This window comes from Macaca thibetana, chromosome 4 (assembly GCF_024542745.1).
Source record: "Macaca thibetana thibetana isolate TM-01 chromosome 4, ASM2454274v1, whole genome shotgun sequence".
Classification (NCBI taxonomy): Eukaryota; Metazoa; Chordata; class Mammalia; order Primates; family Cercopithecidae; genus Macaca; species Macaca thibetana.
The window spans coordinates 10,783,937-10,798,057 of NC_065581.1; the positions used below are offsets into that span (position 1 = coordinate 10,783,937).

Below are 14,121 nucleotides of genomic sequence, written 5' to 3' on the forward strand. Positions count from 1 at the left end.
AAATTAGCCGGGTGTGGTGGTGCGTGCCTGTAATCCCAGCTACTCGGGAGGCTGAGGCAGGAGAATCCCTTGAATCCAGGAGGCAGAGATTGCAGTGAGCTGAGGTCGTGCCACTGTACTCCAGCCTCAGCTACAAGAGCAAACCTCCGTCTCAAAAAAAAAAAAAAGAAAAGAAAAAGAAAGACCGAAGACTATAGCATGTACACTTGGTTACTTTTGTTCTGAAAGTTTTTCTTTTTATAAACCATATTAGAATTTTAAGTGATCTTATGTCAAGCTCCAATCAGGGGACTCAGGATCTTTAACAAAGAATAATCTTTTCTATCTTTTCCAACATGATTAGAAATTCCTCGAAACAAAATCTTAATTGCACGAGTCAAACTATTTCATTGCAAGCGTCATGATTGGCTACTCACGGTTGGCACGTTTTTGATGATGCTGGGGAAGAGTGTTTGTGGCGGTTTCTGCTGACTCTGTTGCTTTGGAGGTTGCTGGACGCTCAGGTTCTGTGGTGGCTGAATGGGCTGCAGTGGCTGCTGGCTAGTTTTTGGCTGGGGTTGTCCAACAGTCTGATCAATTATATCCGGCAGAGGCTTAGGCTCTACTTCAACTAAAGATGGCTTTGATTCTAACGGTTGCAGTTGCTTATTTAAAGACTGTTTTGATTCCAGATGATTTGAGGAAGGACCTAATACCTGACCAACTTGAAAATATGGGTGTTTCAATGCCTATAAAAACACAGAAAAAACAACAAATGGAAAATGGTTCCACCTAAATGTATTGCACATCAACTGTGATTGGCCCTGTGCGAGGCATATATCATTAGCCCACATGAGCTTCAAAGATTTAGAAAGCAGCCATCATTCCCTATACAGTGTCCCTTTTAAAAATAACCAGAAAAAAATGATTTAAGAAATAAATTGCATTAAAAAATTAAAAGTGGCCGGGCATGTTGGCTCATGCCTGTAATCCTAGCACTTTGGGAGGACGAGGCGGGCGGATCACTTGCGGTCAGGAGTTCAAGACCAGCCTGGCCAACATGGTGAAACCCAGTCTCTACTAAAAATACAAAAATTAGCCAGGCATGTTGGTGGGTACCTGTAACCCCAGTTTTATGGGAGGCTGAGGCACGGGAATCACTTGAACCTGGGAGGAGGAGGTTGTAGTGAGCCAAGATGGTGCCACTGCACTCCTACCTGGGCAACATTTCTTATAATGACAGGGGTAGGGGGACGCTACTGGTGTCTAATGTCTAGAGGGCCAGGGACAATGCTAAATACCCTATTATGCACAGAATAGCATCCCACAGCCAAGAGTTATCTGGTTCAAAATGTCAATAAGGCTAAAACTGAAAAAATATTCTACAGAATGTCTAAAGCCTGTGTAGCTCAGCTATGGAAAAATTCCCTTATTGGCATCAAATACCTGGGCAAAGTAGCTGTTCTTTTTTTTGGGGTGGGTGGGTTCCTTAAGATGGTCAAGCTCTGTTCCCCTGAACCTCCTGCCTTTAGCCAGTCCCCACACACGTGGGAACATAGCCCTGACCAACAGTTAACTCCTCCCATGTGTAAGGTCAGTTTTTAGAGGAACAGAAGGCAGCTTGGTACTTTAAATGGTCTTCATATTCTACAACTTAACCAACCTCTCCCCCTAAATTAGCTCTTTCCACTTCCACTACAAAGCAGGGCTGTGAAACAGAGCACCAGAAAGAGTTCATTAAGGGTTACTTGCATTCTCAGTGGAATACACAAATATGCATAATTTAAATACTTCAATGCCTAGCACACTGAAGGTACTCAAATTCTGAATTAAGTAACATTAATTAATTAGTATGTCAATATTCCTAAATTAGTTATGCATATTTTGGAGCTGGAAACTTTGAGGATGTGTTTTGTAATTTCAAGGCTTTATTTATAACAACTCTTCCTTTTTTTTTGAGATGGAATCTCGCTCTATCGCCCAGGCGGGAGTGCAGTGGCACCATCTCGGCTCACTACATCCGCCTCCCGGGTTCAAGCAATTCTGCTGCCTCAGCCTCCTGAGTAGCTGGGATTACAGGCACCCGCCACCACGCCCAGCTAATTTTTGTATTTTTAGTAAAGACGGGGTTTCATCATGTTGGTCAGGCCAGTCTCGAACACCTGACCTCGTGATCTGCCCACATCAGCCTCCCAAATTGCTAGGATTACAGGTGTGAGCCACCATGCCCGGCCAACTCTTCCCTTTTAAGACACTTTAAGATACCAGTTACTATCCTTCAAGAAGAGGGAAACTAAAAATAGCATTTATTTTTTCCTATTTACTTAAGGGAAGCAGTGATCACTGTAGAGAATGAGAAACGTGTCGAGTTCTCAAGATGAAAATAAAAATTTAACACCCAGAGACAACCAAGACTAACTTTTTTTTATACTTTTCAGTATTTTTTCTCATATAAAATGTATTTTTCAAAGACAAAATCACATTATTTGTATAATAGTATTTTAGCATGAGATTTGTCCCAAATTGTTTAAAAATTTTATTACACAAATTCACTGTTAACGCTGGCAGTGTATTCCAAATTAAAGATGCACATAACTTTAGAAACTTTATTTATTTATTTATTTATTTATTTATTTATTTATTTGAGACAGAGTCTCACTCTGTCGCCCAGGCTGGAGGGCAGTGGCACGATCTTGGCTCATTGCAATCTCCGCCTCTTGGGTTCAAGCTATTCTCCTGCCTCAGCCTCCCGAGTAGCTGAGATTACAGGTGCACACCACCATGCCTTGCTAATTTTTTATATTTTCAGTAGAGACAGGGTTCTGCCATGTTGGCCATACTCCTGGTCTCAAACTCTTGACCTCAAGTGATCCGCCCGCCTCGGAAAGTGCTGGGATTACAGGCATTGGCACTGCAGAGCCACCGCATTCGGCTGGAAACATTTTGATTAGCTTTCAATGGACAGTTTTCTATTGGAATTGAACATCTTTGAGCATAATTTCTGATTGTCTTTAAGGCTCTTTTTATTCTCTAAGAGATAAATGAAAAATGGTATCTCATTTCTACTTGCATTTTATGAGAGTAAACAAAGACTGAACATTTAAAAAGCATTTTTGGTAATCTGTATTTCTTTTCCTGTGTATCTTTTTCATGTCCTATGACAACTTTTCTTTTTAAAATACATTTGAAAAACTTATTGTGTCTTTATTACGAAGGTAATACATATTTAGAAAAATTAGAAAATATGGGCCAGGTGTGGTGGCTCACGCCTATATTATTCTAGCACTTTGGGAGGCCAAGGCAGGACAACTGCATGAGGCCAGGAGTTTGAGACTAGTCAGGACAACTTAGTAAGACCCCATCTTTAAAGAAATGAAACTTTAAAACAATTTTAAAAAAGAAAAATTAGAAAATACACTTAAATGGCTGGGCATGGTGGTTCATGCCTATAATGCCAGCATTTTGGGAGACCAAGGCAGGCAAATCACCTGAGGTCAGGAGATCAAGAGCAGCCTGGTCAACATGGTAAAACTCCATCTCTGGCTGGGCGCAGTGGCTCACACCTGTAATCCCAGCACTTTGGGAGGCTGGGGTGGGTGGATCACCTGAGGTCAGGTGTTCGAGATCAGCGTGACTAACAAGATGAAACCCCGTCTCTACTAAAAATACAAAAATTAGCCGGGCATGGTGGTAGGCACCTATAGTCCCACCTACTTGGGAAGCTGAGACAGGAGAACAGATTGAACATGGGAGGCAGAGTTTGCAGTGAGCCAAGATCGCGTTACTGCACTCCAGCCTGGGCGACGGAGTAAGACTCCATCTCAAATTAAAACAAAAACAAAAACAAAAAAAAACACCTCCATCTCTACAAAAATACAAAAATTAGCCAGGCGTGGTGGCGGGCGCCTGTAATCCCAACTACTCGGGGAGAATCGCCTGAACCCAGGAGGTGGAGGTTGCAGTGAGTCAAGATCATGCCACTGCACTCCAGCCTGGGCAACAGAGACTCCATCTCAAAAAAAAAGAAAATACACATAAACATTTCAGTATTTTTCTTATGTTTCTGTAGAGTATTATATTAAGAATTTACAATAATTTTCTCTGTCTTATCTTTCCATTTTAAGATTTTTACATAGAGAAAAATTTTAATTTGTATGTAATCAAATCATCTGAGTTTTCCTTTTGTGGTTTCTTCTATTATTTTAATACCCATGTTTTTTTCACCTTGAGATCAAATACACGTGTATGTTTTCCTTTTGTTTCTATCAGTTTAGGGGTGCTTTTTTCTTACACTTTGAAAATGTAATCCTGGTTGGGCGTAGTGGCTCACGCCTGTAATCCCAGCACTTTGGGAGGCCAAGGAGGGTGGATCACCTGAGGTCAGGAGTTTGAAACTAGCCTCACCAAGATGGAGAAACACCATCTCTACTGAAAATACAAAATTAGCCGGGTGTGGTGGCACAAGCCTGTAATCCTAGCTATTTGGGAGGCTGAGGCAGGAGAATTGCTTGAACCCTGGAGGCAGAGGTTGCGGTGAGCTGAGATCACGCCACTGCACTCCAGCCTTGGCAACAAGAGTGAAACTCCATCTCAACAACAACAACAAAACGTAATCCTTCTGTGATTTGTAAAGTATGGTGAGCAGTAAGAACCTCAATTTATCTTTCTCCCTAAGAGCTAATGAATTTTCCCAGCATCACCCACCCACTGAGCCGTCCTCCCCTCTTTGTGATGCCACGTTTGTTTACCTCATGCTGACTCATACGTTCTGCAACATTGAGCTATTTGTCAGTTCTTATGCCAGTACTTCCACTGTTACCATCATCAATTTAAAGATTACTTTAATATCTGATGGGGCAAGCTGTCCATCCCTATCACCGCTCTATTGTTTTTTTTTTTTTTTTTTTTTGAGACGGAGTCTCACTCTGCCACCCAGGCTGGAGGTGCAGTGGTGCGATCTTGGCTCACTGCAAGCTCCGCCTCCCGGGTTCACGCCATTCTCCTGCCTCAGTCTCCCAAGTAGCTGGGACTACAGGCGCCTGCCACCACGCCTGGCTAATTTTTTTGTTTTTGGTTTTTTTTTTTTTTTTTAGTACAGACGGGGTTTCACCTTGTTAGCCAGGATGGTCTCAATCTCCTGACCTTGTGATCTGCCTACCTCAGCTTCCCAAAGTGCTAGGATTACAGGCGTGAGCCATCGCGCCTGGCCTCACCAGTCTCTAATTACTTATTCTTCTTTTAACGTGTCTTGACTATCCTTTCCCATTTGTTCTTCCAGATGACATATAGAAAACATTTTCTCAAGATTAATTTTTTAAAAAAAGCAAAATAAATTTTTGTAATTGTCACACAGAATTTATATTTAAATGATGAGAATACAATAAAGATTATTATTTACCTTTTTATTGAAGCCTTGCAGACAAAAGCACTGGGTTTTAAAGGCCGGAGACTTGGAATACATCTGTGGATATGTCAGGTGTAGTCACAAAGCAACAAAGCCTGGGTGCCATAAGGCTGCCCTCTTGTGGCAGCCAGAGGCTGCACACTCAGTTCCAGCAAAGGATGATACTGTTGTATAGTGAACCAGAATCCCACCCCTAAACTGTAAAGACAGCATAGGAAGGTCTACTATATGGAATGATTCATGAGATGCCTTTTTGCTACCCATGACAGATTCCTTCATAACTAGTCTGTCACATGTCTGAATTTTTATCACTGCAGATTGATTCCTTGTTGCAACCTCAGGGTTCTTCATTTGAACCACAAAACACAGAAAATCATTGGTGTGGCTATTTTTGCATTTCTCCCAATGATCTTATATGCCTAGAAATTAATTTATTACATACGCTGGATGCCTAGGGCTTTGTGTTTAATTCTCTTAGTAAAATCCTGGTTGAGAATAGACCTGCCTTTGTAAATGAAAACATTCCTGATATTAAAAAACCTAAACATTTTAAAAGGTCTAACAGGAAGACTCCTCTTACCTGGCTTGCTGTTGGTCGTTTCTTTGGGTCCCAATTCAACATTTCGGTCATGAGCTGAATAGCTTCATTACTGGCATTGGGAATGAGAGTTTTCAAGTTTATAGGAACACACTGGGGAAAACGGAAGTTCATAGAGGATGCCAGCTGGTATCCTTCTGGCCAGTCACTCTGTTTCAGGAATATATAAGTGTAGGTGGGGAGGGCAAAACAAATTGTTTTTAGTAATCCATTTAAAAAACACAGCAGTAATATAAACATCATTTATGTTTGAACATTTTCATGTTGATCCATATAAATAAAATGAGAATGAAATACCAGACCACGTCTACAATTCAGTGCTACAACAGTGTAGAAAGCACATTAAGCTGAGAGTTAGGAAACAATGCGAAAGCACTTTTATAACTTTTTTTTTTTTTTTGAGACAGGATCTGGCTCTGTCGTCCAGGCTGGAGTGCAGTGGTGCAAATCATGGCTCACTACAGCCTCACCCTCCCGGGCTCAAGAGATCCTCCTACCTCAGCCTCCTGAGTAGCTGGGACTACAGGTGCGTACCATCACACCTGGCTTTTTTTTTTTTTTTTTTTTTTTTTTTTTGTGGAGATGGGATTTCACTATGTTGCCCAGGCTGGTCTTGAACTCATGGGCTCAAGTGATCCTCCTGCCTGGGCTTCCCAAAGTGCTAGGATTACAGGCACAAGCCACTGTGCCCAACCTCTATAAATTTCACAATATTAAGCTCTTGTCTGGTTTGAGATCCTGATGGTGATGTTGCTGTGATGATATCTGGGTTAACTCTGAACAAATAAGGAAAAGTGCTTTACAAAGAGGCTGACTGCTAACAAAGATATTACCCATCACGTCCAATGTTAAAAATGCACATATGTGGGAAATGACAATTACATTAAAGCTTTCATATCTACATTTACTTGTGTAAATGTATGTCTTGTGTTAACTACAAGACACCTACTAATTTAATTAGGATGTCATTATAATACACACTTATAAAGCACCTTTCAGAAAGAAAGGTATAGATGAAATATACTTATAGTTAATTGAAAAGTACTCAGTTCAAGAAGCCAAATATCCACAGGAGAGATATAGAAAAGGAAACAAGAAAGGGTAAAGAAAATATAAGGTTCAAGACACCAGGGGTTAACAGGTGATGCCAATGGCCAGCCACAGAGTGACCAGGAAAGAGCCCAAGCAAGGCTGTCTGTATAGTGTCAGCTGGGCATCACCCCCAAGTTACACTCTAAACACACAGAATTTTTCCTGAAGTTCTTAAGGAAAGGCAAACACCTGTTTTTCTTCAGCTGGTGGGATTCTGGCTTCTTGCAATCCTTAACCCACTCTGATTTAAAAAATAAGGATTATGGCCGGGCACGGTGGCTCACGCCAAGTAACCCCCCAGCACTTTGGGAAGCTGGGGTGGGCAGATCGCAGATTGCTTGAGCTCAGGAGTTCAAGACCAGCCTGGCCAACATGGTGAAATCCCCTCTCTACTAAAAATAGAAAAATTGACCAGGCGTGGTGGTGCACACCTGTAATCCCAGCTACTTGGGAGGCTGAGGCATGAGAATTGCTTGAACCTGGGAGGTGGAGGTTGCAGTGAGCTGAGATTGTGCCACTGCACTCCAACCTGGGCAACAGAGTGAGACTCCATCTCAAGAAGAAAAAAAAATATTATAAGAAAATTAATCATTAAAGTATAAGCCTATTTCAAAACGAAAATATCAGCTATCTAGGCAAACGTTGTAAATAATCAAAAATTATAAAATTAAAAGCAAAGCGGCAAGATAGAAATACTCAAAAGTTATAACAACTTAGGAACAAGAGTACTTACTTTTTTGGGAGTCCCTAAAACTTGGCAAATTTTAAAGATTTCATCGACCTCACTTGTCCCTGGGAAAAGCGGTCTTAACATATAGAGTTCAGCCATGATACTTCCAACAGCCCACACATCAATGGGAGAACTATAAACTGAAGATCTCAGTAAAACTTCAGGGGCACGATACCTGTGAGAATAGAAAACAAAAGAGGTGATTTTGATTGCAATTTCAAAGGTGAATGGGCAGTAGCATTCTACGCCCTTTGGTCATGTATTTCCATCAAGGAACAGATATTCAGACCCCGTCCCATCTGTGTGTCAGGCACTTGTACAATGTTCTGGGGACAATAGGACATAACACATGTTCCCTGACCACAATGAGTGGGGCTGGAGACAAATAAATATCTATGAAATGTCCATGAAGGCTCAGACAGGAACTCAACTGAATAGATATGGAAATAAGTGCCATCTGATATATCAAGAAAAAAAGTAGAAAAACCATGTTACGAAGCATTATATTCAGCATCTATTCACAAGGAAGCACAGAAAACAAAAGATGAACAAGGATTATCCCTGAGTAGTGGAGTTTTTTCTTCTTTTTATCAGTTTGAAAGTACTGATATCCTCAACCGACTCCTCTTCTGTAGTCAACTCTATTTACTGAGTGGAGTTTTGCTCTTTTTGCCCAGGCTGGAGTGCAGTGGCGGGATCTTGGCTCACTGCAACCTCCGTCTCCCAGGTTCAAGTGATTCTCCTGCCTCAGCCTCCCGAGTAGCTGGGATTACAGGGGCGCACCACCACGCCCGGCTAATTTTTGTATTTTTAGTACAGATGGGGTGTCCCCATGTTGGCCAGGCTGGTCTCGAACTCCTGACCTCAGGTGATCAGCCAGCCTCAGCCTCCCAAAGTGCTGAGATTACAGGCGTGAGCCACCACACCCAGCCTAACAATATTTTTAATTGAGAAAAATACTCAATTTACAAGAGCAAAGTGAGCTGGTGAGTCCAACACAAAGTCTGCTAAATGGAAGATACTCTCAACTCTCTTTTTTTCCAACCAAAATGTGTAAATATTTCAGTCCAAATGTTTGGCATAATGTCTTTCTGCGTTCATTGAGAATACGGCAAGCCCTCAAATAAACTAGTTTTGTTCAATGTTGTTTTGCTCAATGTTGTTTCATTGTAATGTTGATGAGAAAGAAAAAAAGAAGGCATTTTTGGCTGAGCCACTGTGAGGGGTCTGCATGTTCTCCCCAAGTCTCCATGGGTTTTCTCTGGGACTCTGACTTCCTCCCATATCCCAAACGTGTGCATGTCAGGTGAACTGGGGTGTCCGTGTGGCCCCAGGAGGAGTCAGTGGGTGCATGTGTGTGTCGGGGCGGGGGGACAGGGAGTGCTGCCATGGGAGGCTGTCGCATCCATGGTTGGTGCTCACCTTGCGCCTCCAGCTTCCAGGACACGCTGTAGCCACCTGTGACCCTGAACTAGAATAACTGAGCAAATAATTACCTTCCTTGTTTTTACTAATCTTTCTTAAATGTATGTAGGGCTCACATGTATTTCAGTGTTCAATACTAGTGTTTTGGTCGCTGTTTAGAAGTTTTGTGGCCAGGCACAGTGGCTCACGCCCGTACTCCCAACACTTTGGGAGATCAAGGTGGGCGAATCACGAGGTCAGGAGTTAGAGACCAGCCTGGCCAACATGGTGAAACCCCGTCTCTACTAAAAATACAAAAAATTAGCCGGGTGTAGTGATGGGCGTCTGTAATCCCAGCTACTCGGGAGGCTGAGGCAGGAGAATCACTTGAATCCAGGAGGCAGAGGTTGCAGTGAGCCAAGATCGTGCCACTGCACTACAGCCTGGGTGACAGGAAAAAAAAAAAAACTTTCGTGATGTTTTGGTGACCAGAAATGTGCCATGAAATTGTTTATTTTAATTAGCCTATGGTCGGATTGGTTTCATCATACGTTGTTTCACTTAAAGTCAGTTTCCAAGAACCTATTGATGATGTTAAGTGACAACTTACTATACTTTCTTTGACGAATATTTTTACAAGCTTTATTGATATAGAATTCACGTAATATACAGTTGATCCATTTACAGGGTACATCACACTGCTTTCTCCCAAGGTGCCTTCACGTGTCTTCCCTCTTCCATCTCTGTGTCTGCCTTCTTCTTATAAGGACATCAGTCTTATTGGATTAAGACCAGCCATGCTGTGGTCTGACCTCATCTTAGCCTGATTACATTTGCAAAGACCCTATTTCAAAATAAGGTCACATTTGCAGGTTACATAACCAAGGCAGATCCCTCATGAAAGGCTTAGTGCTGTTCTCTTGTAGTGAATGAGTTCTTTTTCAGACAAGATGAAATTAGTTCCTGAGACAGTGGGTTGCTCCACAGCAAGCTTCCTCCTCTTGTTTGTTCCCTTCTCGCACATGCCTATTCCCCTTTGATCTTCCCCCTGCCACCTTTTTTTTTTTTTTTTAATTTGAGATGGAGTTTTGCTCTTGTTACCTAGACTGGAGTGCAATGGCACGATCTCAGCTCACTGCAACCTCCGCCTCCTGGGTTCAAGTGATTCTCCTGGCTCAGCCTCCTGAGTAACTGGGATTACAAGCATGTGCCACCACGCCCGGCTAATTTTTGTATTTTTAGTAGAGACGGGGTTTCACCATGTTGGCCAGGCTGGTCTTGAACTCCTGACCTCAGGTGATCCACCCGCCATGGCCTCCCAAAATGCTGGGATTACAGGTATGAGCCACCGCGCCCAGCCTGACCTTCTCCACCATGTTTCGATGCAGCATAAAAACCCTCACCAGAAGCCAAGCAGATGCCAGTGCCAGGCTTCTTTTACAGCCTGCAGATCCAGGAGCCAAATAAACCTCCTTTCTTTATCAACTTCCCAGCCTCAGGCGTTCCTTTACAGCAACACAAAACACACTAAGACACGGACTCCTTTCTTGCAGCTCCCATATCTGATTCATTAGAAAACATACCCAAAATTCCACACTTTCTCACTACCTGCATGTCCAGCAGGTCCAAGTCACTATCATTTCTGGCCACTCTACAAACTCTGCCCTTGTTTCCTATGACTGCCCTCATTCATTCATTCTGTGCTGTGCGGAATTCACGTGGGGCATGCACCTGTCTCAAAGCTTTTCTATTTAGCATTTGCTCTGCCTAAAAAAATTCTGGCTGAGCCACTGTGTGGGGTCTGCACGTTCTCCCCAAGTCTACATGGGTTTCTCCTTCAGGGCTACTCTCAGTGAGGCCCTCCAGGTAAAACAGCAACATTCCTGTCCCTCCCCATCTCCCCCAACTCCCTGCCCCCTTTCATATTTTATTTTTCTTTATTATAATGTATCAACATCATCAGATGTTTCAAATATATTTCTTTCTTTCTTTTTTTTTTTTTTTTTGAGAAAGAGTCTTGCTCTGTTGCCTAAGCTGCAGTTCAGTGGTGCAATCTTGGCTCACTGCAACCTCTGCTTCCCAGGTTCAAGTGATTTTCATGTCTCAGCCTCCCAAGTAGGTGGCACCAAGGCATGTGACACCACACCCAGCTAATGTTGTATTTTTAGTAGAAACAGGGTTTAGCCATGTTGGCCAGGCTGGTCTTGAACTCCTGGCCTCAAGTGATCCCCCATCTCGACCTCCCAAAGTGCTAGGATTACAGGCGTGAACTACTATGCCCGGCCTGATACACGTATGTTCTTGTTTTCACTGGAGTATAATATTCACACAGGCAGAGGCATGTATTCTAAGAGCAGAGCTTGATGAATTTTCACAAATACAACACATCCACGGACCCAGCACCCAGATCAAGAAAGATATGTTATCGGCCAGGCACAGTGGCTCACGCCTGTAATCCCAGCACTATGGGAGGCTGAGGTGGGTGGATCACCTGAGGTCAAGAATTGGAGACCAGCCTGGATAACATGGTGAAACTCCGTCTCTACTAAAACACAAAAATTAGCCAGGCGTGGTGGCGGGCACCTGTAATCCCAGCTACTTGGGAGGCTGAGATAGGAGAATCACTTGAAACTGGGAGGCAGAGGTTGCAGTGAGCCAAGATCACGCCATTGCACTCCAGCCAGGGCGAGAGAGTGAGACTGTCTCAAAAAAGAGAGAGACATGTTACCAGCACCCAGAAGGCCCCTTGTGCACTTGTCCAGGAACCACACACACACACACCCCCCATGGAACTGCTTGCTATCCCGACGTTTATGGCACAGATTATTTGTCTCTGTTTTTGTACTTTACATAAACAAAATCGTATGGTATGTGCCCTTTTTCTGTTTGGACTCTTGCTTTCAACATTGTCTTAGATCTACCCATATTGCTGCATGCAGTCATAGACCATTCACTCTCACTCTTGCAAAGCATTCCTCTGGGTGATATACGATGCTACTGTTCGTGGACATTTGGGTGGCGTGCAGTTGAGAGGATTCACGTCTTTTGGTGAACATGGTATGTCTTTCTGTCGGTGACCCATAATATTTTTAACTTGTTTATCTGTGTATTGGCTGTCATATAAGCAGCATAAGGCAGAGGTTTTTCTTTTATTTTTTTTATTTTACTGCTGTGTTCTCTGTGCCTAAAATGATGTTTGGCACATAGTAGGTGTTCAATAAATATTTGTTGAATGAATGATTGAGTGAATAAATGAAATGCTTTTTCCTTATTTTTTCAGTGATCAGAAGAGCAATAAACCAATCCTTCGCTTTCTTTAAAGACTATAAAATTCATTTCTATGTTTTAAATATTCAATACAGAACTTCCAGAAATATGTAACAACCCATCGTAGGAAAATTTCACCATAGGCTTATGCCTCAGGAGGGTTGCATAATCCTACTCACCATCTGGTAGAGACATAATCAGTGTACGGTGGCTGGGACCTTAATTCTCTCGCAAGTCCAAAATCAGCAATTTTCACAAGCTCTGGGCCCATACAAAGCAAGTTTTCTGGTTTCATGTCCCTATGAAAAAAACCTTGGTGATATATAGAGAAAAAAATAAAATCAATCATTAGGTTTAAACATAGCTTTATCTGATTTATAAACAACATATAAATGAACCCCCTCTTTTGTAATAAGAAGCATCATCTTAGGAAAAAAGTAAACCATATTTATTGTCTAACAAGTAACGGGAAAGTAGGGGCCCTACTTTTAAAATGCTTTGGCAAGAAAGTTCACACAGTGTATGAGATAATTAAAAATAACTACCCATTTAACATTTATTTTTATTTGTGACTCCGGGGGTGTTCAGGCGCTGGGCTAGGTATTATTACACTACGATTATCTCCATTCATTTGCACAACAACTTTAAGGAGGTACTGTTATCACTACTGTGCAACAGAGGAGGAGGCTGAGGGCCAGAGTGAAGTCACCTAATTAACGTGTGAGAAGTTTTTGTTTTTGTTTTTGAGGCAGGTCTTGCTCTGTTGTCCAGGCCGGAGTCTAGTGGCTCGATTTCGGTTCACTGCAGCCTCAACTTCTTGGGCTCAAGCAATCCTCTCACCTCAGCCCACTAAGCTGGGAGCACAGGTGCATGCCACCACTTCCAGCTAAGTTTTTGTATTTTTGATAGAGACAGGATTTTGCAACGTCACCCAGGCTGAGAAGAGCACTTTTTAATCAGGCTTAAGTCAGTGCAGCTGACTCCTTGAGAAAAATCACCTGTTTAAAAAGTCCATTCAATAAAAATGTAACTCCACACATCAGAACTAATTTCTTCATTTAAAATTGTTTTATCTAATGTTCAGTTTTACTCAATAGCTGTGTTATTGCAAAATCCCAATAATTATAATGTTTATATTAGCAATTCAATCTATAAAATAAATGGTTATGAAGATAATGGGGAAACCAAAGAAAATGAGGCAGAAAGCCCAGCGGGGGCCGGGTGTGGTGGCGCACGCCTGTAATTCCAGCACTTTGGGAGGCCGAGGTGGGCAGATCATGAGGTCAGGAGTTTGAGACCAGCCTGGCCAATATTACGAAACCCCATCTATACTAAAAATACCAAAATTAGCCGGGTATGGTGGCAGATGCCTGTAGTCCCAGCTACTCGGGAGGCTGAGACAGAAGAATCGCTTGAACCTGGGAGGTGGAGGTTGCAGTGAGCCGAGATCATGCCACCACACTCCAGCCTGGGCAACAGAGCAAGACTCCATCAAAAACAAACAAACAAACAAACAAATAAAAAGAAAACCCAGGGGAAAAGAACAAACATTAAAGCCCTCCTGGCAGATGAGTATTTGTCTTAAGGAAGGCTTTTTCTAAGGGCAATCTAAAGTATTCTGGTTATATCCAAATGGCTTGGGTTCCA

The 14,121-nt window shown here is 42.5% G+C and overlaps 1 protein-coding gene across 6 annotated transcripts in view; it reads right to left on the minus strand.

Moving 5' to 3' along the window:
* The window catches only part of MAK (male germ cell associated kinase), a 67,438-nt gene that overhangs the window by 27,443 nt on the left and 25,874 nt on the right, over positions 1–14,121 (minus strand). For all 6 annotated transcript variants that reach the window (XM_050789583.1, XM_050789582.1, XM_050789580.1 and 3 more), the window contains exons 6-9: positions 12,654–12,786; positions 7,807–7,978; positions 5,964–6,131; positions 417–728 (exon numbers count right to left, since the gene is read on the minus strand). In XM_050789583.1, coding sequence (XP_050645540.1) covers positions 417–728; positions 5,964–6,131; positions 7,807–7,978; positions 12,654–12,786 — 785 coding nt within the window. The remainder of the gene's footprint in view (positions 1–416; positions 729–5,963; positions 6,132–7,806; positions 7,979–12,653; positions 12,787–14,121) is intronic.